Source organism: Oncorhynchus tshawytscha, linkage group LG04, assembly GCF_018296145.1.
Source record: "Oncorhynchus tshawytscha isolate Ot180627B linkage group LG04, Otsh_v2.0, whole genome shotgun sequence".
Lineage (NCBI taxonomy): Eukaryota > Metazoa > Chordata > Actinopteri > Salmoniformes > Salmonidae > Oncorhynchus > Oncorhynchus tshawytscha.
Genome location: NC_056432.1, coordinates 14,810,513 through 14,837,919, shown reverse-complemented (window position 1 = coordinate 14,837,919; position 27,407 = coordinate 14,810,513). Strand labels below are relative to the sequence as shown.

At 41.6% G+C, this 27,407-nt stretch overlaps 2 protein-coding genes across 7 annotated transcripts; one reads left to right on the top strand and one right to left on the bottom strand.

Moving 5' to 3' along the window:
• Window positions 1–3,169: 3,169 nt before the first annotated feature.
• On the bottom strand, window positions 3,170–9,706 carry LOC112249435 (arrestin domain-containing protein 3). Its single transcript, XM_024419285.2, has 6 exons — window positions 9,598–9,706; window positions 7,844–7,904; window positions 6,828–6,978; window positions 5,113–5,209; window positions 4,631–4,887; window positions 3,170–4,498 (listed from the first exon to the last, which is right to left on the bottom strand). The coding sequence occupies exons 1-6, from the start codon at window positions 9,704–9,706 to the stop codon at window positions 4,391–4,393; spliced, it is 783 nt and encodes a 260-aa protein (XP_024275053.1). The 3' UTR covers window positions 3,170–4,390.
• A 2,260-nt stretch (window positions 9,707–11,966) lies between these two features.
• On the top strand, window positions 11,967–26,918 carry LOC112247153. Of its 6 annotated transcripts, XM_042320357.1 has the most exons (4): window positions 11,967–12,417; window positions 19,632–19,695; window positions 23,407–23,430; window positions 24,767–26,918. In XM_042320357.1, the coding sequence occupies exons 1-4, from the start codon at window positions 12,401–12,403 to the stop codon at window positions 25,451–25,453; spliced, it is 792 nt and encodes a 263-aa protein (XP_042176291.1). In that variant the 5' UTR covers window positions 11,967–12,400; the 3' UTR covers window positions 25,454–26,918. The 6 variants fall into 6 exon arrangements, 4 of the variants coding, with proteins under 4 accessions (XP_042176291.1, XP_042176293.1, XP_042176292.1 ...); XM_042320359.1 differs by lacking the exon at window positions 19,632–19,695; XM_042320358.1 differs by lacking the exon at window positions 23,407–23,430.
• Window positions 26,919–27,407: the final 489 nt, after the last annotated feature.

Here is a 27,407-nt window from a genome sequence, read left to right as displayed (position 1 = left end):
GTTAATGCTGTCCTGGGTGAAGGTGAGAGGGATGCTATGTTTGTGTTAATGCTGTCCTGGGTGAAGGTGAGAGGGATGCTATGTTTGTGTTAAAGCTGTCCTGGGTGAAGGTGCAGGTGAGAGGGATGCTATGTTTGTGCTAAAGCTGTCCTGGGTGAAGGTGCAGGTGAGAGGGATGCTATGTTTGTGTTAAAGCTGTCCTGGGTGCAGGTGAGAGGGATGCTATGTTTGTGTTAAAGCTGTCCTGGGTGAAGGTGCAGGTGAGAGGGATGTTTATGTTAAAGCTGCCATGGGTGAAGGTGTGATTGTTTGAGAGACTGCTGTCCTGGGTGCAAGTGAGAGGTATGCTGTGTTTGTGTTTAAGCTGTCCTGGGTGCAAGTGAGAGGTATGCTGTGTTTGTGTTAATGCTGTCCTGGGTGAAGGTGCAGGTGAGAGGGATGCTGTGTTTGTGTTAAAGATGTGGGAGAGCTCCTCTGGAAGACTTGGTTTTGCTAAGATAAGTATTACCTTGATGAATGTAAGATTTAAGTTCCAAGTTGCAGTGCTTTTCCTCCACCTGCACTATTTGTGATGGATCCTCCCTCCATTTTGTGTTGAGCTAATGTGGTTCATTGAAACAGATTGGGAGAAAAACAAATGAAGTGAACTGTGACCTGTCTCTTATCCTCCTTCCATGTTCTTCCTCTCAAACCCAAAGTAATATAACCTGTGTTGCCTATGGTAGAAGTGTTATGCAGAGCTCCCATGCGCTTGATTTAAACCTAGGGCTGTGTAGTCGGAGCTATGGTACTGAATTGGGTTTAGTCACAATCCCTCTCGACCAGGACAAACACGCTCTCTTGAATGAACGATTGATAAAGGTAGCCTACTTTTTGTTGTGTAGCGGGAATCATTTAAACCTGCTGGGTCAGAAAAAGAGACATGTCTTGCAATATGATTCTGATTTAGGCCTGTATAATAAAAGTTAAAGAAGCATTTGAGGCTACATGCTGCTGTGCGATCTCCTTACCAAGGGAAAATTCATCTTATCGTTAGGCCTACGTTTTCATTTATAATTCCCGTGCATCAAATGGCTCATTTTCCACCAAAAGAATAGGTCTATTTGCTTGCAGTACAATTGATCAACCACTAGAAGTTGTGTGTATGCATGGTTTGAGAAGTGCGTGGAACTACGCACATTTTCCCCTCAAGTTCCAAATTGATAAATACCAACCTTTGCGAGAACTTGCACAAGAAAGGATGACTCTTTTGTGCACACTCACTTTTGATAAATGAGGCCCCTTGGAACCAAAACAGCAGGGAAGTTGAGCCTCACGATCAACGTTCTTAGTTCTTGCATAAATTGACCCACTTTGCTGTTTACTTTCTGGATCTACTGTGTGTCATATTGCTGAGTCTACCTTTTAAAAGAGCAACATCTTCTCTCAGCCATACCCCTAGTACACGTCCTAGTAATCCTTCTGGCCCAGCGGCCTTGTGAATGTTGACCCGTTTAAAGGTCTTACTCACATCGGCTGTGGAGAGCGATGCATTTATTGATGAAGCCAATGACTGATGTAGTGTACTCCTCAATGCCATCGAAAAAATCCCGGAACATATTCCAGTCTGTGCTAGCAAAACAGTCCTGTAGCTTAGCATCTGCTTCATCTGACCACTTTTTTTATTGACCGAGTCATTGGTGCTTTCGGCTTTAATGTTTGCTTGCAAGCAGGAATCGGGAAGATAGAATTATGGTCAGATTTGCCAAATGGAGGGCGAGGGAGAGCTTTGCACGCATCTCTGTGTGGAGTAAAGGTGGGCTAGAGGTTTTTTTTCCCCCCTCTGGTTGCATATTTAACATGCTGATCGAAATTTGGTAAAACGGATTTGTTTCCCTGCATTAAAGTCCCCGGCCACTAGGAGTGCTACCTCTGGATGAGCATTTTCCTGTTTGCTTATGGCGGAAGACAGCTCATTGAGTGCGGTCTTAGTGCCAGCATCAGTCTGTTGTGGTATGTAGACAGCTACGAAAAATACAGATGAAAACTCTCTCGGTAGATAGTGTGGTCTACAGTTTATCATGATATACTCTCCCTCAGGCGAGCAAAACCTCAAGACTTCCTTAGATATCGTGCACCAGCTGTTGTTTACAAATATACATAGTCTGCCCACCTTGTCTTACCAGACGGCGCTGTTCTATCCTGCCGATACAGCGTATAACCAGCCAGTTGTATGTTGATAATGTCGTCGTTCAGCCACAATAAGATATTAGTTTTTAATGTCCCGTTGGTAGTTTAATATACCTCGTAAGTTGTACCTTTTATTTTCCAATGATTGCATGTTAGCTAGTAGAACGGAAGGCTGTGGGGATTTATTAGATCGCCTACGAATTCTCAGAAGGCAGCCCGACCTCCATCCTCTTTTTCTTTGTCTTCTCTTCACGCAAATGGTGGGGATTTGGTCCTGTTGCTGGGAAAGCAGTATGTCCTTCATGTGAATTCTACAGCGAGATATTAATTTATTAATGAAGCCGGTGACTGATGTGGTAAACTCCTCAATGCCTTCAGATGAATCCTGAAACATATTCCAATCTGTGCCAACAACAGTCCCGTAGCTTAGCGTCCACTTCATAGGAATCAAACCACTTCCGTATTGAGCACATCACTGGTAAATCCTGTTTTTGCTTGTAAACTGGAATTAAGAGTATGGAGTTATGGTCAGATTTGCCAAACGGAGGGCGAGAGAGAGTTTTGTATGCGTCTGTGTGTAGAGGTGATCTAGAGTTTTTTTCGCCTTAGTTGCAAGAGACATGCTGGTACAAATGCATGGTTAGCCTTCCAAAATCAGAGTAAACCTGTTTAAATCTGACATCAGCAGTTGCTTCTTTGGTAAAACTCACAAATTAAATTAGTATTGCATCCAAGTAATGCTCATGTAACAATGTTGCTTCTATCTCTCTGCTTGCCCCAGTCTGGGCTCGAGGGGGATTGTTTTATACCCATTCAGCAGCACTTCCTATTACGCCCAATCCATATTAGACCTGAACCAGCATGCATACACATCCAACCTCATTCAGGTTTTAATTTCCGTGGTTAATCCTAGCTTTTCTGTACTGTTTGGGGATACTGCTGATCATTGGACATGGTAATATATTTTATTTGTATAGTGCTTTTTATTATTTTCTAAGGCAACATGCACACATTTCAAATCAAGGCAGGTAAATTAGCAATAAGTATAGATGCTAAATAATAATGATAATAATATGCCATTTAGCAGAAGCTGTCATCCAAAGCAACGTACAATCATGCATGCATATACAAAAAAAGACCAATAAAAGTGAAGGAGGAAATGGTTAGACAAGACAATACAATACAATCAATTCTAATTCTTCTGAAATTCTTCACCCTTCATCCAGGAGAATATCAATAGAATTTGCTCAATTCCTCACGTCATCTCCTCTGTCCTCTCTTCCCCTCTTTTTGAAAAAGGTCAAAGGTAATCGAGGCAAGGAGGAGGAAACTTGAAAACAAATACGCTGGTATGAAATTAGACTTTTAATATATACGCTCACTGGCCAGTTTATTAAGTACACCAGACAGGCATCGAGGCATTCAGTTACTGTTCGGTCGTTAGAATGGACAAAACAAGTGACGTATGCAACTTTGAGCGTGGTATCAACATCGGTGTGCCGGATCCAATATCGAAGAAATGGCCACCCTCCTGGGCTTTTTCCACACAACAGTGTCTAGGTTTTTACCAACAATGGTGCGACAAACAAAAAACATTCAGTCAGCTGCAGTCCTGTGGGTGAAAACAGCTCGTTGATGAGAGAGATCGAAGGAGAATGGCAAGAATCGTGCAAGCTAACAGATGGGCCACAAACAGACAAACAAATGAGCAACGTTTCAACGCCACAGCGTATTTAAACATTGTTGCTGATACGGTGCATCCATTCAGGCTGTTCTGAAGGCAAAGGGGGGGTCCGACCCGGTACTTGATGGGTGTTTTATAGATAAAATGATAGGTAGCATATTGTATTTAAAGGTACATGCTTTTCTCTGACAAAACAACAACGGATTCAAAGGGGTTGTGGCGCATTTCAAACCTCTTCCATGTAGTACTCTGGTAGGATACATCTCAATATCCTTGGCCAGAGGAGGCTATCAAGGAGAGGATCAAACTCCTCTGTTCCCTTATTAACTAATTGACCCTCTCCTATATATGGTGACCCCTTATCGGCCTCTGGGGCATGGAAGAGAGGAGGATGGAGGAGTTGAGTAGAGGACAGACTTTTGCGCCCAATTGAGAATCTCCATGCCTCTACAATTTTCTATAGAAATTTGATGAGGAAGCAAACATTTCGTAGGGGGGTGGTAGCTCAGATGCAGTTGGGACTTGTGACTCAAAACCCTAACTGGAGTAAGGTGGGGGTTCCTGTCCAAGAGTTTGAGTTGCAGTAAGAACAACGATAGGTAGCTTGATCTCAGGGTCTATGGCCAGTTTAACATCAAGAACGACCTGAAAGAATAGAAACGCAACAAGTGTTACAAAAGGTTTGTTTGAATAATTGGAAACATAAAATATAGTTGTTCATTTGGTGTCTGGAGCTTTGCAGTTCAGATTCATCCTATCACATATGTAGGTAGCTACCTTCAATCGGTACTCTAATTTGAGTATAGGACAGTTGAAGATGGTGGCAGGGAGTTGTGGAGGGATGGTCAAAACTTGGGTCACCGTGTGCCGAGTGCCAGCATGGACCCGATGGCCCTTCTCTTTCAAGATGTTGTGGGTGTGGACTTTCCTCTTCTTCTGGGCGTAGAAACACTGCTTTTCGTACAGGTAGTATTTTGGGGTCACTGGGCGAGTTGAGTTGTTGACAATAATTGCCCTGACTTTCAGAGCATCTCCTGTAAAAATATATTTAAAACCTGAATGAGGATGGATGTGTATATGCTGGTTCAGGTCCAGTATGGATGCAGCGGAGTGGGAAGTGCTGCTGGATGGGTACGACACAGTTCCTCTCAAAAACAAAACTTATTTGGTTAGCAGAGATCCGACTTGAGTATTTTTTTCACCCCAGTTTATTTGAGACAGGTGGTTTGTTTTATCTACAGGCCAATATGAATCATTACCTTGCTGGTATCCCTGCCTCTCAGTGTGAATGCTCACAGAGATTTTTCCAGATGCAAAGAACATAACATCCTTATCCTTGGTCCCATGCTGAGGTTTCTGAAAAATGTGATACACAGCAGTCAAATGAAGTTATCTGGATCCATATCAGATTGGGGAGCAAGATTTCTTTAGTGACAAAAAATGAATGTGCTATAGAATGTGTTTCCTGTCTGACCTAAATAACTTGTTTGAATATGTACAGTGCTTTCGGAAAGTATTCAGACCCCTTTACTTTTTCCATTTTTTGTTTACGTTACAGCCTTATTCTAAAATGGATTAAATCTATTACTTTTTTCAGCAATCTACAAACAATACCCCATAACGACAAAGTGAAAACAGTTTTTGAAATGTTTGCACATTTATTTTAAAAAACAAACAAATACATTATTTACATAATTATTCAGACCCTTTGCTATGAGACTCAAGATTGAGCTCAGGTGCATCCTGTTTCCATTGATCATCCTTGAGATGTTTCTACAACTTGATTGCAGTCCTCCTGTGGTAAATTCAATTGATTGGACATAATCTGGAGAGGTACACACCTGACTATTTAACGTCCCACAGTTGACAGTGCATGGTCAGAGCAAAAACCAAGGTCAAAGAGAATTGTCGATAGAGCTCCGAGACAGGATTGTGTCAAGGCACAGATCTGGGGAAGGGTACCAAAACATTTATGCAGCATTGAAGGTCCCCAAGAACACAATGGCCTCCATCATTATTAAATGGAAGAAGTTTGGAACCACTAAGACCCATCCTAGAGCTGGCCACCCGGCTTACTGAGCAATCGGGGGAGAAGAGGTCAGGGAGGTGACCAAGAACCCGATGGTCACTCTGACAGAGCTCTAGAGTTTCTCTGTGGAGATGGGAGAACCTTCCAGAAGGAAAACAATCTCTGCATCTCTCCAGGCCTTTATGGTAGAGTGGCCAGACATAAGCCACTCCTCAGTAAAAGGCAAATGACAGCCCGCTTGGAATTTGCCAAAAGGCACCTAAAGATAGAAATCCAGGTATGCAGAAATACAGTTAATTCCAAAGGGTTCACATACTTTTTCTTGCCACTGTATGTAAATGTCATATTTCAGGTTTTTATTTATTATAAATTAGCAAAAATGTCTAAACCTGCTTTTGATTTGTCATTATGGGATATTGAGTGTTGATTGATGAGGGGAAAAAAACAATTTAATCCATTTTAGAATAAGGCTGTAGCATAACAAAATGTGGAGGAAGTGAAGAGGTCTGAATACTTTCCGAATGCACTGTACGCTGATCTGTAAGTATTTGATGTATGGAATTGACTGCTGATACTGTAGGTAGGCCTAGAGTATAAGTCTCTGTTTTTCAAAGTATTTGTCAATAATTACTTTTTATTTATATTATTCTTGCTATAAATGCATGTAGTTTGATCCTTGAGCTGTTGTTGTCCATTCATGTTCTGTATTATTTCATGTTTTGAGTGTACACCAGGAAGAGTAGCTGCTGCGTGAGCAACAACTGATGGGGATCCTAATAAATAAAGACAGGGCCAGGAGTTTTTCCAGACCATGTGACCAGGAAGTTATCACTTGACTTGATCAATGTCAGTTGTGGGTGTAACAAAACATGTGACAGGCAGGAATGTGTGATAACTAAACTCTGGGCACTAGTAGTGACAATATAGCCAAATACTGTTGCTTACCATTAGATATGGGATCATAGACTGGTCTGCCTTTGAGACAAAGGGGAAATCAGTCTTGGCTTTGGTGTCAAACCTCATTGACCTGGTCAACTTAGCCTCTAATGAGTAGATGATTTGACCACATTTACCCTGGAAAGAGGAGGGCATGTCCCTGAGGAAAACAGGATAATATTGTAGGACCACGAATCCATCACATTTGTCTAGTGAAATTGAAACAAAATGTCCCATTCCTATCCATAACCATGATTAAAAATAAATCTCTAGTTAATTACTATTGCATTTATCTCATTCTGAAGCTAATATCTCTGGTTTACTTAATACTATGTTCCTGCACTGCTATGATTTGTTTATGTAGATGTATATCATGCATATGAGTGATGCCTAGTCTCACATGGTTAGCCTTCCAAAATCAGAGTAGGCCTATTTGAATCTGATATCAGCAGTTGCTTCTTTGGTAAAACTCACAAATTAAAATCATATTGCATCAAAGTAATGTTCATGTAACAATGTTGCTTCCATCTCACTGCTTGGCCCAATCTTGATTCGAAACAGAGACCCTCACATAAACTACTATAACCCACAAAGCATTGTTACCTATCGCTCCACAAAAGCCGCAGCCCTTGCTGACTGCTAACTAGCGCGCACTGGTAATTAGCTAGCCATTTCATCCCCCTTTGAACCCCCCCATTTTCCACAGCAACCCCGCAGCTGGGCAGAGCCCACCTGAGTGATCTGGGTCAAAACACCAAAGTGTCCGTGTCCTTGCCCCAATCTCGGCTAGAAACCAGGGACCCTCTGAACACGTCGACAACTATCACCCATGAAGTATCGTTACCTATTGCTCTACAAAAGCCGGGGCCCTTGCGGAGAAAGGTTAACAACTACTTCAAGGTCTCAGAGTGGGTGGCTTCATCAATTGGGTGACGTCACCGTTTGAAAACTACTCATGTGCACCACTAACTAGCTAGCCACTTCACATCGGTTACATTCACAACATTAAAAAGTTTAATACTTACTCGTCAGGAATTTGGAAAGAGAAAGGATACACATGTCTTCCTGTAGTTAGAACATTGGTGCCTGAGAGTATGGGGAAATGGAAATAGAATTTAGATACACTGAACAATGTTGACCATGTAGTCTCTCCCAACATCTGTTATCAAAAGTAACTGGGCTGTTTATGGGCATTCTGCGATTGGTACATCCATTTTGGGACTTTGCGTGACATGATTGAACCGGCTCTTCACACTCCCCCAGAACACCTATCATGTGCATTAAACAACCTTATAATGCTCTGTGCATGTGTTTCTTAACACAAAAAAAACGTACCCACTTTTTCTGCTCCCTCCCCCTAACTTCACATTGCTCCCTTTAGGCTATTCACCTTTTTTAAACCCTAGTCTAATCAATGACATGTTGTACAGTCTGAGCCTCATCTCTGAACAATTGGTCTGGACCGGACCAAATCTGATCCAATCATAGGCTTCTATGTTTGGGTCAAATCAAGGCCAGTTCGGACATGACTAATAATCAATGTCTGTGAATGTTGAAATCAAGGCCGGTCCAGACCTAAAATCAACGCCTGTGGGCTTTGAAATCAGGAGTGTTCATACAAAATTGGAAGAGCATGAGCTAAATGTAAAGCTCAAGGGCCATCCACGCATAGGGCGATAACTAATGCTAACTATAATAAACTATAAATTGAACATAAGCTATAAACGTTGGCGAGCATCCACACTAGAGGACAGTTTATCGTTTCTCTTTCTACAGTAGCCTTTACCTATCAACTGATCAACCCATTCTATTGCACATTATATAAGGTGTTTACAGACTATTCAGCACTTTCAGTGGTGTACACAAATACACAATAATACACAAATGCACATGTAATAAAAAAATATATAGAAACACATGTAGATGTTAAAAAGACATTGAAAAGACATCACGTTCATTTTCAGTTTAAGGGGAAAGTTAAAATAAAAAATATGAGATTGTAATTTTATAGACATTGGAAAATACCTATTTTTGCGCACCTTGAAAACACGACTCTACCAGACATTGAGAAGTTGCTTTGTCTGACATTGAAGTCACATGAATCATTTTTCAATGAAGAAAGCATTATGTCACGTTTAAATATTCAAATAAAATCGCAAAGACAAGCAAAATGGAGGTTAACCAATCATAGATGTCTATTTTTGGGCCAAATCAAGGCCGTTCTGTACCAGATCAAAAATCTACATATGCAGACGTTGAAATCAAGGCCAGAGCAGATGGACCAAATTTCAACCAATAACTGAAGTCCATTGACATTGTGCATCAGTCGATGCTTACTGGAGCAATTAAAAAACAAATGCAATTTGCAAATCCATTTCTCAGCATGTCAATGTTAATCATTAGCCTACATGCGTCTTTGCTCAAGTGATTTCCATTTTTCAAATGGTTGTCAATTCATTAGAATCTTAGCCCATCAGTGTATCAATTTACCAATGTGATCACCATTGTACATTCTCTCTCTCCTTTCAAATTCTCCACAAGTTATTTTGGCTGCTGTATTTTACATTCAGCAGGCGAGATAAATTGCTTTCATCTCTTTGAATATTCTTAGTAAACATTTTTTTGAAGAATTGTCCGTAAAAGCTATAATGTAGTCTAGCTTTTCCTGGGGCTCCTCAAAAGCTATTGGGGAGAGAGGCCAGCAAAGAGCAGGTGTGTAATTGTGCAAGAGAACAATAAGAGCATGCATATTAGCCTAATGCTGAATTGAGTGTATTACCAGTGTTATGAAAGACAGAGACCAGAACATTCTGCCAGTGTCCAGAGTTGACCAATGTCAAGTGGCTACGCGATGTCGCAAGCACTTGAGTTAAATGTGTTGTCGGCATTTAACTAGTCCCTTCCCACTATGAAAAAAACTGGTTGAATCAACATTGTTTTCACATCATTTCAACAACAACAAAAAATCTGATGACATTGAATCAACGTGGAAAACTGATTGGATATTTAAAAGGTCATCAACGTAAGGGAATTTAGCATTTTTAAAAAACCGATATCAAATTACATTAGATGGCTTGTTGAACTCACGTTAGTTGAAAACTCAACCAAATGTAAATGTGTTTTTTAAGAAAGGAATGCCCAGCCAGCGGTCCCAGTTGATTGGTGTTTAATCTGACGATAGACACAACGAAGCACATTAGGCTGTAGACTCGTCTGCTAGCATGGAAACAACCGTGAATTAGCAGGGAGCCAATGCAGCCACCACAATTAGAGCTAGCTAACTCGCTCCCACAGCAATAACATCCAATAGCACATCCCTGGATGCCCCCAATATCCAACGGGAACCACACACATATATATATATATATATATATATATATATATATATATATATATATATATATATATATATATACGGTGCATTCAGAAAGTATTCACATGCCTTGACTTTTTCCACGTTGTTACGTTACAGCCTCATTCTAGAATGTATTAAATATGTTTTTTCCCCTTTATCAATCTACACACACTACACCCATAATGACAAAGTGAAAACTGGGTTTTAGACATTTTTGCATAATTAGAACAAATTAAAAAAGAAATGCATGATTTTCATTAGAATTCAGACCCTTTGCTATGAGACTCAAAATTGGGCTCAGGTGCATCCTGTTTCCATGGCTGAGCCTTGAGATGTTTCTACAACTTGATTGGAGTTCACCTGTGGTTAATTCAATTGATTGGACATGATTTGGAAAGGCTCACACTTGTCTATATAAGGTCCCACAGTTGACATTGCACCTTTGACATTGAACCTTCCAGAAGGACAACCATCTCAGTAACACTCCACCAATCAGGTCTTAATTGTAGAGTGGCCAGACAGAAGCCACTCCTCAGTAAAAGGCACATGACAGCCCGCTTGGAGTTTGCCAATAGGCACCTAAAGACCCTTAGAACATGAGAAACAAGATTCTCTGGTCTGATGAAATCAAGATTGAACTCTTTGGCCTGAATGTCAAGCATCATGTCTGAAGGAAGCCTGGCAACATCCCTACGGTGAAGCATGGTGGTGGCAGCATAATGCAGTGGGGATATTTTTCAGCGCCAGTGACTGGGAGACTAGTCAGGATCAAGGGAAAGATTAACGGAGAAAAGAAAAGTAAAGTCTCTGAATGTCCTTGAGTGGCCCAGCCAGATCCCGGACTTGAACCCGATCAAATATCTCTGGAGACCTGAAAATAGCTGTGATGCTCCTGTTTCAACCTGACAAAGCTTGAGAGGATCTGCAGAGAAGAATGGGAGAAACTCCCCAAATATAGGTGTACCAAGCTTGTAAATTAGCAAAAATGTAATAAAACCTGCTTATCCATTATGGGGTATTGTGCATAGGTTGCTGAGATTTTTATTTTATTTAATACATTTTAGATTAAGGTTGTAACGTAACAAAATTTGGAAAAAGTCAAGGGGTCTGAATACTTTCCAAAGGCAATATATACAGTACCAGTCAAAATTTGACACACCTACTCATTCCAGGGTTTTTCTATATTTGTACTATTTTCTACATTGTAGAATAATAGTGAAGACATCAACACTATGAAATGACACATATGGAGTCATGTAGTAACCAAAAACAAATAAAAATATATTTTACATTGGAGATTCTTCAGTAGCCATCCTTTGCCTTAAGGACAGCTTTGCGCACTTGGCATATATTTTTTTATTAACCTTTTATTTAACTAGGCAAGTCAGTTAAGAACAAATTCTTATTTACAATGATGGCCTACCAAAAGGCAAATTACCCACTGCGGGGACGGGGGCTGGGATTAAGATATATATATATATATATATATATATATATATATAGGACAAAACACACATCACGACAAGAGAGACAAAAACACTACATAAAGAGAGACATATAAAAATAGAATACTGTATTTCAGAACGTGACCTACCGCTTGCATAGAATTATCAGACATCACGTCCATTCCCTAAACTATTTTACATTGACTTCAATTGGGTAGGAATGTCCCAAGGATCCCGGATAGCACAGATCATGAATAAAACGGGCGTCTCCATTCAATTAAATGATGGCATAATGGGTGGACTGGCTGCCATTGCGAGTGTACCATAGGTGCAAAGCAGGAAGTGTGACAAGAGATGAAAAGAATCTGCCCACTCCATCAAGCAATGGGGACCACAACACAGGACATTCACGGGACCTCATGGAACCATGGACCGCACCTGCAGAAACTGGACAACGGGCGGAAGCAGAGGAGATACCTATCATAGACTTCTCCCAGCTGACGCTTGACATACCTCCTATGCCACCTCCAGTGGTAGAAACAACCAGCTGGTATGATTGAGTAGAATCAGCCAACAGTAACACGGAAGCAGCAATGTAACAATGTGAGAGTCAGTAGTGCATGACCTTAAAGGGTAATAATAGGAAGCTTCCGTTTAACACACAGGCCTAAGATTACGTAGGTCTACAGCCCCTGTGGGAACTTCCCCTTTAAAAAGATATATAAAGAGAACAGAGATCATAAGACAGTATGATCCTCGTTAACATATGAGACAGACTTCATATGGAGAATCATCACAGGTAAATTTACTATTGCACTATACTCGTTTTGTTAGACTAGAACAATATTAGAAAATTGGATTATTTTGCCTATGTACTTATTGGATCACTATCTGAATATACTTGGTTGAACTTGGTGACCCCGAGACTGAGTCTACGAAGAACAGAGGTCTAAACACCTCTTGAATACAGACAAAGTGGCGGTCACTCAGTGAGACATCAGGTACAGATGTGATTGGCAATACAAGGAAACAGCAAAATACCAGTTACAATATATTGAGTCTATACACAGAGTTGTAAGTAACTAGAATTAGGATATACGCTTTTTGTTGGACTAGAAGAATATTAGAGAATTGGCTTATTTTGCCTATATACTTATTGGATCACTATCTGAATATACTTGGTTGAACTTGGTGACCCCGAGACTGAGTCTACGGAAAACAGAGGTCTAAACACCTCTTGAATACAGACAAAGTGGCGGTCACTCAGTGAGACATCAGGTACAGATGTGATTGGCAATACAAGGAAACAGCAAAATACCAGTTACAATATATTGAGTCCATACACAGAGTTGTACGTGTATTAAGATATTAGAATTCGGAATCTAGCACCGTAGCTGCGAGAATACCGATTACGGGGCAGAGACCAAGGGGCTGAGCACTTAAGGTAATTGAACTATTTTTGCTACTTAGTCAATATTGTTAGAAGTGTTAACGCATTTAAAGTTTTGCAATATTATCTGGCATAGCTTAAAGCATTAAGGATTGATTGAGCATTATTGTTGTATTGAGAAACTGTAGAACCATTGAATTGTAATGATGTGTATAAGACAAAAACAGAGTGACTTAATAAAAGCTTGAAACTTTGACAACTAGGCCAGATTAACGATCTGGAGAGCAAACGCCTTTGACACTCTCACTGAACAGAAAGTGACCCTGGTTATAGGTTAAAGTGATTGTACTAAAGAATATTTCATTGTGTGGACAATAATATATTTTTAAGAGAGTCAAAACATATACCAATACTAGTTTCCAAGTGACTACTAGCTGACGAGCATAATAACTTACAGAAGATTAGATATTAGGTATTGATATATAAGAGAAGAAGACACAAAGGAAGGAAATATAGGAGGAATCCATAACACTTAGAATATTTAAATAGGAGTATATCTATCCAAGACCTCATACTAGACCGGGAAATAAGGGAGTGACACCGTGAATGAAGGAACAAACCCAACTCACGCGAAAGGCCATTACGAATAAATAGGAGTGTTGGTAGGGCCGCACGGCTAGGCCCTTGTTACACCGCAGTAACTAAAATCCTAAAGTACTCTGCCCAGCCAGAGGACCGGGTAGAGGCTTTTACTGCAGGTATTGGGCAAAAGTCAGCACCGTGACACTTGGCGCCCAACGTGGGGCACCGATAGTAATAATACTCTGAAAACTAAATAAGTTAAGGACCTATATACCCAGAGAAAGAAAAACATGGCAACTACCATAGATACTAAATACAGCTCATGAGGAGCAAAGTAGGGTAGAAAATAATGGTACAGAACAGGAAATGATACGCAGGCAAAAGTCAGGTCTATAAGCACTAGGCTCTAAATACAATGTGCGGTAAAGGAATACCCTTAGGCCGCTGACCAAGAGGGAACAGACGGCCCCTCCAATAACAGGATTAGGCATATAGCCCTGAATCCTAAGAATTTCCCGTGAAGACTGATCAACTTCACTAGAAATTGTTGGAACAGGTGGAAATTAATTATAAAATTATTAAGAAACACCAGTCTCTATTCAAAGTGTATAACTACTTTGAAATTGTATTATTTCCTTGGGAAAGTAAAGCTAACAGTGCGTAAGTGTCACTATGGGCGTTGTATGAGAAAAAATCCCTGAGAAATAAGAAAGTACTATAGGGTTTATAACTAAATAGGAAATCTAAATACAATCTCAAGGTAAAGAGCAATGGCGGGTTAGAGTCTACTCTTTGAGGAAAAATCCCTGAGAAATAAGAAAGTACTATAGGGTTTATAACTAAATAGGAAATCTAAATACAATCTCAAGGTAAAGAGCAATGGCGGGTTAGAGTCTACTCTTTGAGGAAAAATCCCTGAGAAATGAGAAAGTACTATAGGGTTTATAACTAAATAGGAAATCTAAATACAATCTCAAGGTAAAGAGCAATGGCGGGTTAGAGTCTACTCTTTGAGGAAAAATCCCTGAGAAATGAGAAAGTACTATAGGGTTTATAACTAAATAGGAAATCTAAATACAATCTCAAGGTAAAGAGCAATGGCGGGTTAGAGTCTACTCTTTGAGGAAAAATCCCTGAGAAATAAGAAAGTACTATAGGGTTTATAACTAAATAGGAAATCTAAATACAATCTCAAGGTAAAGAGCAATGGCGGGTTAGAGTCTACTCTTTGAGGAAAAATCCCTGAGAAATAAGAAAGTACTATAGGGTTTATAACTAAATAGGAAATCTAAATACAATCTCAAGGTAAAGAGCAATGGCGGGTTAGAGTCTACTCTTTGAGGAAAAATCCCTGAGAAATGAGAAAGTACTATAGGGTTTATAACTAAATAGGACATTTATACAAACCTCAAGGTGAAGAAATGGCAACAGGAGTGAATTATTTTCAACGCCGTCAAGGCAGGCAGACCTCGTAGTAATACGAAATTGGGTTCTAATAAAAGTCATCCCAGAAAAAGAAGGGGGGCCAGAGGATGTAAGTGTGTATTGTGGCAAAGTGGCCTTCTATGCACAGCCCTGGTACCCCATGGCAATGGCCCTGCTACAAGACGGGACTCCAACGAATCTAAGAGACACTAGTGTAATGTTGAGAGCCATGCAGGAAGACTTATGTTAAATATTTAGGATATATTTTAAACCAACAGGGCAGAGAAAAGATGAAGGTAGAAAAAGAGTGATTTTATAAGCATTAAATGTAATTTTGAAAATAAATATGTTGCAGTTCTTAGGGATAATAAAGTACTGTAGGTAATGGATCCCATACTATGCAATATATATAAAATTATTGATGAGACTGAGTTAAGATTAACCCAGGTTATTGTTAGATAAAATACAGTGGACTCCCAAAAGAGAGATTTCATTAGTACAGAAAACATATGCTATGTTTAGCAGCGTTTTGGCCTTATCTAATCATTTGAAGGTTTGTCTTCAAATTGTAGAAAGATGGCAAGAATATATGGCATCTGTTGTGACCCAGAGTCATTGAGAGTATCGGGTTAATTAAGTTGAACTATATAATTATTTTATAGATTACTACATAGAAATGTTGAGTTCTATAAAAGTCATTAGTGTAAACAGGGAGACAGTGAGACAGTCAGTCAATATTTGGAAACAGAGACCATATCTGGTACTGTCAGTAGCTGCGGCAACAGGAAGCAGATGCGGAAGCGAAAAAGGAGTGGACACCTCAGGGTACAATTTCAGGATGGACTTTAAATAATATATGAAAATAATAAACCACTTACGGATAAATATGCTACAAGGAGAAGAAAATCTCCTCAGCTTATTGGACGCTAAATAATTATAAGTAAGGGGAGTCATAAGTATGAACAATTTTTTGTTCCAGACCAAATAGAGAGAGTCAGAACACACATAAAATAATTGGAGGAGTACATAAGCCAGGGAAGCAATGCAAAATAGCCAGACACAAAAGAGGCCTTAACCAAGTGGAATACTGCAGGCAGGAAACTGAATCTGACAAAATGCCAGATAGGCAGGAAGGAAGTCAGCTTTCTCGGTTTCACAATCAGCAATTGCGAGTGAAGGATAAAAAGTGAAAGAGAATGGAGAAGTGTAGAGAATGGAGAAGTGTAGAGAATGGAGAAGTGTAGAGAATGGAGAAGTGTAGAGAATGGAGAAGTGTAGAGAATGGAGAAGCCACAAACAGTGATTGAGATGCAGAAATGCCTAGGTAAATCAGGGTATATTAGAAACCACATACCGGGCTATAGCAGGGTAGCTAAGCATTGCTATAAAGGCATTATTAGACGAAATGACCAACTAGAGCTGTCACATAAGCAATATGGGAGAGAGCCCATAATTTGAACAGACAAAATGACTGAATCATGGATGAAGTTAAAAAAGATGGCAGCGGTAGCCCAGACGAATGAGCCAAGAACCCCCGATCTGCCCCTATGGATATTTGTAAAATTAGAAGGGGAGGACATAGATAGGGACGGGTTCATATGAGTGGCCAATGAAGGATCGGAGAGAACAGTGAAGTGCTACAGTAAACACTTAAAGGAACCAGTGATGAAATATACGTCTGAAGGAAGATGGCCCGATTAGAAATATATTGGAACAAGATAGTACCACTGACTCAGGGTCAACAAATTATAATAAAAAACCAGGAGCTAAACAGGCTATGGGCAGACAACCACACAAAGAAAATGCTAGAGGTGACAACCACCACCTGGGACAAATGGAGAAATGTAGTAGGAACCAAGGGAGTACTCTTAGCAGACAAAGGTTGGGAACAAGAAGATGAACCTCCTAAAGCAAGGCAAAGGAAGCATAAGACACCAAAAGAAAAACGCAATGATATAGTGGTGTTTACGGATGGAAGCGAGAAGTCAGAAAAAAACAGATGGGGCTTTAGTGAAAAATAAAGCTACAGGAGATACTCTGACCAAACAGAGTCAAACAATAACAGGGACAGCCCAAAAGGCAGAGGTAATGGCAGTGCTGGAGGCACTTTTACACTGTATAGGGTCTAACCTGAAAAGGATAGAAATAGTGACCGACAGTTATTACTGTGCGCAGATAAAAAGATTTGGCAGAATAACGGGTACAGAGGTACCAAAAATAAGCCAATTCAATATGAGGGTGAGTGGAGGAAAATCCATGAGTTAATGGATAAAATGGACATAGTGGTAAGTCATTAAAAGGCTCACACTGCCGAGTCAGTAAGTGCAGAAGCAGACTTTAACCAACTAGGCAATAAATAGGTAGATTAACTAGTTCAAATGGGAAGAATAGTTCTCTATAAACGAGAAAAAGACAAACTGAGAGCACTCCATGAGGATTGGGGCCACTTGGGGTCCTGAATATTCATGAAAAGGCTAACAAACGAGGGCATTTTCTATACTAGAGAAAGGTACTAGAAATATGCAAGAAATGCATCATATGCCAAGAACAAAAGGTTAGTAACCTAGGCAGGATAGCAGGTCAACACATTAAGTGCAACACACCATGGAAGCAAATAGCATTAGATACTATGAAGATTGCAACCTCCTTAGGGCACAGGTACGCTATAGTAGCGGTGTATATGGCTACAGGATACTCAATAGTGCTCACATCAAATTCATCCAATGCAGTGCCAGTGTTGCAAATGCTTAACCTTCTAACCCTTGCTCTAGGTCCTTTCCCATCCATTAGAACCGATAATGGAAGACAGTATAAGAATAAGAAGGTGAAGGAGTGGTGTGTGGACCATGGGGTCGCACACATATACTCCCTCCCTTACACCCCACAGGCCAATGGCTGTGCCGAGAGGACCATAGGGAAATTAAAGACGACCCTAGGGTTATGGAAGGCAGAGAAAGATTGGGGACGAGTTGGCACAGGCCTGTGTGGAAATGAACTTAACTCCAACAGACACAGGGCCTAGCCCAAGAGAATTGATGGGACTACCCAACATCAGCACAGTGGTAGAAATAGCTAATGCGCAGTCTCCCCCTCTACCTTGTGTGTTACAGGTGGGAGACTGGATTAGGATTAAGGCCAGGCGCTGACACGGGGAATAGAGTAATCCCAACAAAACAAAAACAAACAACAAAAAAAAAAAGACGGAAAAAGACGCCAGGTAATTGCCGTGATCAGTGCAAACACGATCAAAGTAGACGGTGACATAACGGTAGACGTTGCACAACTTAAAAAGGTATGTCCACCAGAGTAGTTAATCCAGAGTGGCTGCACATGTTGACCTGCAGGTCAGGAATACAGGTGAGACGCTCGGATGACACAGTATGGATAACCACTCATCTAAAACACGAACAACTGGCAAAAGCAGGAGTGGTAGTTCGGGGGAATACCAGGGCTGTGTGGCACGAAAGCAGGTGCACAGATTCAGGACAGAAAGGTTATATGAACATAGCCCCATGTGAGGTATGCGGAGAACCCACAGGGGAGGTGCAGTATGAAGGCCCAGCCAAGATGAGCATAAGGCAGATAGCCACAGGAAGTGACTGTGGTAAGAGAGGTGGTAGGCAAAGAGTAGGAAGGGTTCTCTGGTGCAAGAGATGCGATAGGGACATATTTCCAAACTGCATGGTAGGAGTACAGGTAGTGACAGCTGGATGGGAGCTGAAGCGGTGCACATGTGTATGGACACACAGAGGTGTGTTGGTCCAGAAGAATTGTGTGGAGTGCAGACCTCAGAAACTGAGAGGGGGGAATGACCTGTTAAGAGGTAGCTTACTCACTCCTGTGAGAAGGGAGGAAGGCCTATGGCCTGTGGAAGCAGGGCCCTTCAGATTGGCTGGAGGAATAAGTACCTACAAAAATTGTGAACAGTGGCTGGAAGAAAGGAAAGGTGACCCAGTCCCAGTGACAGGATATGGCACACAACCAGGAGAACCAGAATGTTGGATGAGAGTAGACGGGAATTTTTCCCTATGGAACCCTAGAACTTACCTAAGTCAGATGTTGACAAACAGACGTGACTGGGAACAAGATGATGAATATGAATTAGACAATAACCATGAGAGAAATGACCACCATGGGGTAATGAGAAGATGCTGGTGGGAAGGAACATGTAAGCCAGTGAGAGAATATCACTGGGGCAGGTTAATGAGGAAAGAGAAGACAATGTGCTGTGTCTCCAAGCTTATGGCCATAGAGGATACAGAACCCGTAAGGGGTGACAAAAGAGAAAGGCACATGGTGAAATTGGGCTGGCAAATATACATTGCCCAGGACCCCAAAACCAAATTGGACTGTGTATACTCGTGCCACATGTTGGTGGACAGGAAAGCAGCTCCTGGAGAGGGAAGAGGAAGAAATGAAGCTGCTCTACCTGATCCACAAGGAAAAATGAGAAGGTTGATTAACCTAATAAAAAGAAAACTAACCTCAGACACACAAGACCCTGGAGAGGGCACATCTAGACAAAGGGACACAGGCCATACTAGGTCCGCCATTTGTAAAAAAATAAATAAAGAAGGAAACAAAACTAACTAGAATGTCTCCCTCTGTTTCCACAGGGAAATGAGGCTGGGAGAATATAGAACCAGGCATAGGGAATGCAAGGTGGGATGGTTCTGGTGGGTAAGTATCCTTTCCACCATAATATTAGTACCCACCGCCATAATAATAGGACTAAACCTAGGGATAGCGTATGAAAAGCAAGAGAGAGAATTAGTACAGGGACTAGAGATACTCCAAGAAAAATGTGCCAACTCTATACCAACCTATAGAACATTTACCAAGAGATGGGGCACACCAGTACAATGCACCATAACAAATGACTCACTGTGTCCAGGACACCCTTCAGTCAAGTTAAAACAGAGATATAATATTACGAAATGGGATCTGACCTGGGACCATAATGATACCATAGTGGTGTTGTGGAAATTAGTGACCAGTAACACACTCCAAGGGTATATAGTAAATATAACTAAAGGACCAGTACTGGTTAATCAGACATGTGAGAATGGACAATATATGAATTCATATAAAGGTGGCCAGTGGAGGGGACAGCTGGGTGATGCAGAGACTATAACGGAGATCAAATTTATCTATGATCAAAGTACGGCCAGTTCACCTTGGGAAAGTGTTGAATGCCACCGTTTAACGACTGCTTCCAACACCTCGGCCTGGCCTAGGAGGACGAAACCAACGCGTTGGCCTCGGATGAGCAAAAATAGCATGACCACAAGTCATGCATCAGCACGTCATGAATCGGCAAGTTCAGCAGTAACGACATCCCGTGAACCAGGCGAAAACAATATTAGCACCCTAGAGCGAGCTAAAAGGGAAGTGGCCCCCCTGACCACACTGGCGCATGACAAAACAGAAGTTAACCTAACACACCCTGAGGGTCTAAGACAGGGTATGGATCAAGGGGGCTTAAATATATTATGTCTGAAAGGGAATAGCTCCAGGTACCGAGTAAGGCGCAGCACGCAGAGGCGAATAACAGGACCAATCCCTGAAGCTAAATGGTTGAATGATATAGTGTTATACCTACACCCTGGAAATTCCTCCTCATGGGATAATAGAATACTGGGAGGAAGGAAGGGTATTATTTTACCGTATGCAAAAAATAGGACCTATAAGTACCCAGGATTTACTAGTGGCCCATTAGATAGATTCCACCGGATGGAATATGGAGTGTGGGGACATGACATTCCCCACTCCGCCAGGCCAGGAGAAAAACCAATAAAGTATTCCACCTCAGGATGGGTATGCCTTACGACACAGAATAATACAAACCCCGGGTTGGCCTATCCCAGGTCAACCCCATGGACAGCACTAGACCTTGGGAGTTTGAAAGAGAATTATCAACAGAGCCTTGAGATGGCCCAAAGAATGTGTGCTAAAGCCCCATTATGGAACTGGGGACAAGAACCAAATAACCCGTTCTATAGGAAAAAAGCAAAGACCGCCCAACAGTATTATGACCAATGGGTTAGACCCCCCGCCAATAAAACTGAGGCCTGGGCACGATACCATTGCATCTCAGCCCATGGCATATTGAAAGAATCAGGAATCCCCCACTTCCATAGATGGTCAGGGGGACATTATCCTTCACCTGGAATGCTGGGGGTAGCTCCGGCCTTCTCAGGCAGGAATGAGAACGCAAACCAAAAATTGGTAGACATGGTAAACGCACGGGGCGCTTGCCACTCCAGAGTATTGGCTGGCGGAGGTATTTTAAAACATATAAGAACACAGGACAAAATGGAACATGTGCATCAATTTGGATATAGTTTCCCCCCTATAGGAAGACTGAACACTGATACCCTTATATGGATGCAGGGATTAATGCTACAGAAATGGAATACAACCATGGGTAAAATGATTAGGAATGCATTGATAATGAAAGAAACGGTCATTAAGAACTTTGAAGCCAGCACTAGTATAAAGAGTACCACGGTGTCCAAAACATGTGACCCAATAGCAATGGGATGGGATAAACGCCCGTTAGACCCCACTCCGTTAACCGGAGGATACGTACAATTAGCATGCTATGGAGGCATTAAATTCCATGTAAACCAAGGGGATATAGCTGGCACCAGGGATCAGACCCTTCGAACAGATCCCTCTCTAGCAGATTGGGCTAGATATACCCTTGAACCCATGACCGCCCGGTGGCTGATGGGAGGGTATAAGGAATGGGCCATAAAGCTAATGTGGCCACAACAGGACGAACCATGGGGAGACCTATGGGGAAAAGGGTCAGACTGGGATAAGAATATGACCCTGACTTGGAATATGTCCACGTGTAAACAGTTATTTGACAATGGTACAGTATCAGAAGGGTGCAGTATAATTAAACAAAACTTGGAACTGTTAAAAACTATGGGGCAGGAAAACTACTGTAACATATTGAAGAGAAGGTTCTGGGACGAAGGAGCAGATGGCATAACGTGGTATCGAGATGAGGACACCACTATGAGCAATGCTTTAGGAGTCAACTGGTTAACTAGAGCATGGGGGGGTTTTACCACAGGGATGGCTAAAATGGCAAATGACATAATAATGGAACCAGTAAATAAGGTGGTCACAGCCATAAAAGACAAATGGGAAGAAGTCACTTCATGGTGGCAAGAAATAAAAGAAAGATTCTGGCTAGGAATAAGTATTACAGTAGGGATCTTGATATTCATAACGCTTATGATAGCTCTAAGCTACGCCAAAAGAATGGGACTTCCAGTAGATGCAGTACTGAGGAAGGGGTGGCTATCCCTATTTAAAATAATTAAAATAACCCTTAGACTACTGAGAGAGTTGTTAAAGTTAATGCTAAAACTCTTGTGGAAAATATGCAAAGGAGTAATAATATGGACTATGGTATACGAAAGAGTACATCAAAGATCTCCTGGCCGATTAGAGCAACGGGAGACAGAGGGAACACGGGTAGACCTACTAGAGGTCACGAACTTGTGACCTGCCGAGGTGTCAACCGCAAACATACACTGCTCTAAGAAAAGGAAGTAGGTAAATGCATGACAAGGGGAGGGGGCACTGGCTGAAGGTGAATAAAGGGGAGCTGTTTCTGCACAATAAGGCACAAACGACTTAAGCAGCCTGAGTGCAACACAATAAAGAAAAGCTCCTAAACCATAGAAACTACCAACAACCTTCTAAGAACATGGCATCCAACTCCTCCAACCAATCCGACTTTGAGGACAGGGACCTGACTCAAAGCGACCCCCAGGAGGAGGTAGCTATAACATTGTGTCAACTACTACAGATTATGATTTGGGGAATGTTGGGTTGGAAAAATAGGCAGGGTCAGGGGGTTATAACGTTTTTAGCAATAATACTTACTACCCTAGTGGCAGTGATTAGGTTTGGTTTATCCAAAGGACGGACTGTAATGTTGTCTATGGTACCTGTGGTGGTGATACAACAAGTGGCACCAGTACTGGGGAAACATTATGGGTTGATACAATTCGGAGAAACTATGGCAGCAGTCTTCGGGGCAATAGGCCAGATAGGAGGCTTTAAAGTAAACACGACAGATACCACAGGGCTATGTGAACAATTGAAGGGATTTGCATACGCTGGATGGGTAATGGAAGGGCTAATTTTGGTAATAATAATAATGCAGTTGTGGAAAGAACTACAAAAACTGAAAAATAAAAGAAGCCAAATTAGGAGACAGGTATTAGGAAAAGCACTACCCATGGTAATATGGGTAGTTATAGCTATGGCCCTTAATGCCGTGCACCATTTTCACAGGAAATGGAATGAACTAAGGCAATTATGGGTTTTGTGCTTACCAATCTTTTCTCCCCCTCATATCCTTAGGAAAACCCCGCAAAGTGTGACAGGGTAAGACCTGGATATTACTTAAACCAAGACGGGGAGAGGGAGGAAAGGGTGGGCAAAAAAGGTAGGATAGTTAGAGTAGAAGAGAGTAGGTGGCTATGGTGTAAGGGAGCTGAGGACAGAGTCATGATAAATTGTGGGCGATGTGGGAGATTGGCCCCTGGAGAATTGGAGCAGGAAGACATACATGGGGTAGTCCTATCTGGAACCACATGGCTATGTGAGGATTGTTATGAACCTCATGAGGCGTATCTGATAGAAAGAATAGGTGAGGAGGAGTACTTTGGCGCAGTTACATCCTGGGGATTCGGGGTTAACATGAAAGCCACAGCAGGAAGGCGTAGAGTGGCGATAGGAAGGAAAGAAAAAACAATAGTAGACTTCAAAGATAGTAGCAAATGCCCATGTCGGCCAGCGAATTGGAAATATGGATCACCACCTCTGGTGATGAAAAATTTAAGGACAACAATGGAAAGAGACACAAGGAGAGAGCCCCAAGTTATACTAGGGGACTTGGAGAAATTTTGGACCAAAGAGGACTTAGAAGTCCTGGAGAAACATCAGTGCTACATGAGGCGGGATAAGGCCGGGGCAGAGTGGCACGAGAGTACAGTCAGGAGGTTTGGCCTTAAGTGGAAGATGCTGGATTGCAACATAGGGGCTTGCATGACCGACAACAGATGGGTAGAAATGATGTTAGGAGATATCCATAGGCCAAGAGCTAGTAAACATGGAGTGAGGAGGAGATTAATTGAGGAAGAGGTACGGGCCCAGAAAAAGGTAGAGGGGCAAGGAAAAGAACCGGTTTTCCTTATAGAAGAAAGTAAGGAAGAACATGGAGAGGGACCAGGTTTGAAGATAAGGAGGCTAAGAAGGTATACCCCAAGGCACAGACAGGATAATCAGAGATCAAGGAAAGAAAAGGAGGAAAGACAGAAAGAGAGAGGTAGGCAGCTAGTGAAAGGATGGTTTGGGTGTGGCTCAAAAGACAATGGCCCTAGTGGGCTGCTAGACGCAGGAGTTAGGAGGCAGACGGCACAGGGGCCAGCCTGGAAACCTATCTGGGCACTAAAGGCAACAGAGGAAGGACAAGGTAAAACCATACAAGGAGATGGACCCGAGCATAAAGGCGAGGGACCTAACTGGTCCAAAATTGCAGATCTTACTAGTTCAGTAGTAAGGTGTGAGGCAGCAGCAGGAGACCTGAGAAAGGAGCTGAAATACATTGGGGATGAACTTATAGGTATGGTAAACCCCAGAAGTAGGAAGGGCAAGAAGAAGGCCAAGAAAGGCAGGCGACAATAACATAATGGTCTAATCAATCTTCCCTGAATTATAGGAATCAGAAGCTTCAGAGGAAGAACAGTTGTATGAGGAAGCAAAGATCCTAGGAGGATGGTGTATGGCTAGAATGGAGACATTCATTAAACATTGGCAAATAATGGATATGCCTGAACTGAATGACTGTTGCGAGGAGCATATGTCTTTTACATACGTTTGTAAAGCTTGCTTTTGTAGTGCAACAAGTAATAAGTATAAGTACTGTACATATGCAGAAGATGAAACAGAGGACTGGCCCAAAGATGGGTCATATGTAAACATTCTATTGTACGGCAGAATAACTGCTAGATCCGTAACGGAGGACAGTCAGTACCTCAAGAGTAGGTATTGGTTGAAGATGGAAGACGGGCAGGAGGTTAGCTATGGCATGATACAGAGAATAGATGGGCTAATGTTAGGGGTATGCTATGATGGGGGAATAATGAGGCGAGGAACTAAGAGAAAGGAGTGTTCAGATGCTGGAGAGGGTGTGACAAGAGATGAAAAGAATCTGCCCACTCCATCAAGCAATGGGGACCACAACACAGGACATTCACGGGACCTCATGGAACCATGGACCGCACCTGCAGAAACTGGACAACGGGCGGAAGCAGAGGAGATACCTATCATAGACTTCTCCCAGCTGACGCTTGACATACCTCCTATGCCACCTCCAGTGGTAGAAACAACCAGCTGGTATGATTGAGTAGAATCAGCCAACAGTAACACGGAAGCAGCAATGTAACAATGTGAGAGTCAGTAGTGCATGACCTTAAAGGGTAATAATAGGAAGCTTCCGTTTAACACACAGGCCTAAGATTACGTAGGTCTACAGCCCCAGTGGGAACTTCCCCTTTAAAAAGATATATAAAGAGAACAGAGATCATAAGACAGTATGATCCTCGTTAACATATGAGACAGACTTCATATGGAGAATCATCACAGGTAAATTTACTATTGCACTATACGCTTTTTGTTAGACTATAACAATATTAGAAAATTGGCTTATTTTGTCTATGTACTTATTGGATCACTATCTGAATATACTTGGTTGAACTTGGTGACCCCGAGACTGAGTCTACGAAAAACAGAGGTCTAAACACCTCTTGAATACAGACAAAGTGGCGGTCACTCAGTGAGACATCAGGTACAGATGTGATTGGCAATACAAGGAAACAGCAAAATACCAGTTACAATATATTGAGTCTATACACAGAGTTGGAAGTGAATAGTGTTAGGATATACGCTTTTTGTTAGACTAGAACAATATTAGAGAATTGGATTATTTTGCCTATGTACTTATTGGATCACTATCTGAATATACTTGGTTGAACTTGGTGACCCCGAGACTGAGTCTACGAAAAACAGAGGTCTAAACACCTCTTGAATACAGACAAAGTGGCGGTCACTCAGTGAGACATCAGGTACAGATGTGATTGGCAATACAAGGAAACAGCAAAATACCAGTTACAATATATTGAGTCTATACACAGAGTTGGAAGTAACTAGAATTAGGATATACGCTTTTTGTTGGACTAGAAGAATATTAGAGAATTGGCTTATTTTGCCTATATACTTATTGGATCACTATCTGAATATACTTGGTTGAACTTGGTGACCCCGAGACTGAGTCTACGAAGAACAGAGGTCTAAACACCTCTTGAATACAGACAAAGTGGCGGTCACTCAGTGAGACATCAGGTACAGATGTGATTGGCAATACAAGGAAACAGCAAAATACCAGTTACAATATATTGAGTCCATACACAGAGTTGTAAGTGTATTAAGATATTAGAATTCGGAATCTAGCGCCGTAGCTGCGAGAATACCGATTACGGGGCAGAGACCAAGGGGCTGAGCACTTAAGGTAATTGAACTATTTTTGCTACTTAGTCAATATTGTTAGAAGTGTTAACGCATTTAAAGTTTTGCAATATTATCTGGCATAGCTTAAAGCATTAAGGATTGATTGAGCATTATTGTTGTATTGAGAAACTGTAGAACCATTGAATTGTAATGATGTGTATAAGACAAAAACAGAGTGACTTAATAAAAGCTTGAAACTTTGACAACTAGACCAGATTAACGATCTGGAGAGCAAACGCCTTTGACACTCTCATTGAACAGAAAGTGACCCTGGTTATAGGTTAAAGTGATTGCACTAAAGAATATTTCATTGTGTGGACAATAATATATTTTTAAGAAAGTCAAAACATATACCAATACTAGTTTCCGAGTGACTACTAGCTGACGAGCATAATAACTACTAGGAGTTGTTATTAGGTATTGATATATACATGGGTAAAGATAACTTGAGGGTAAGGAAATATAGGAGGAATCCATAACGCTTAATAATATTTAAATAGGAGTATATCTATCCAAGGCCTCATACTAGACCGGACAATAAGGGAGTGACAACGTGAACGAAGGAACAAACCCAACTCACGCGAAGGGCCATTACGAATACATAGAAGGGTTGGTAGGGCCGCACGGCAAGGCCCTTGTTACACCGAAGTAACTAAAGTCCCAAAGTACTCTGCCCAGCCAGAGGACGGGGTAGAGGCTTTTGCTGCAGGTATTGGGCAAAAGTCAGCACCGTGACAGAAGTGTACCCATCAGTCTGTGCCATCAAGGTGTGATTTCTTGAATCAACACAAATA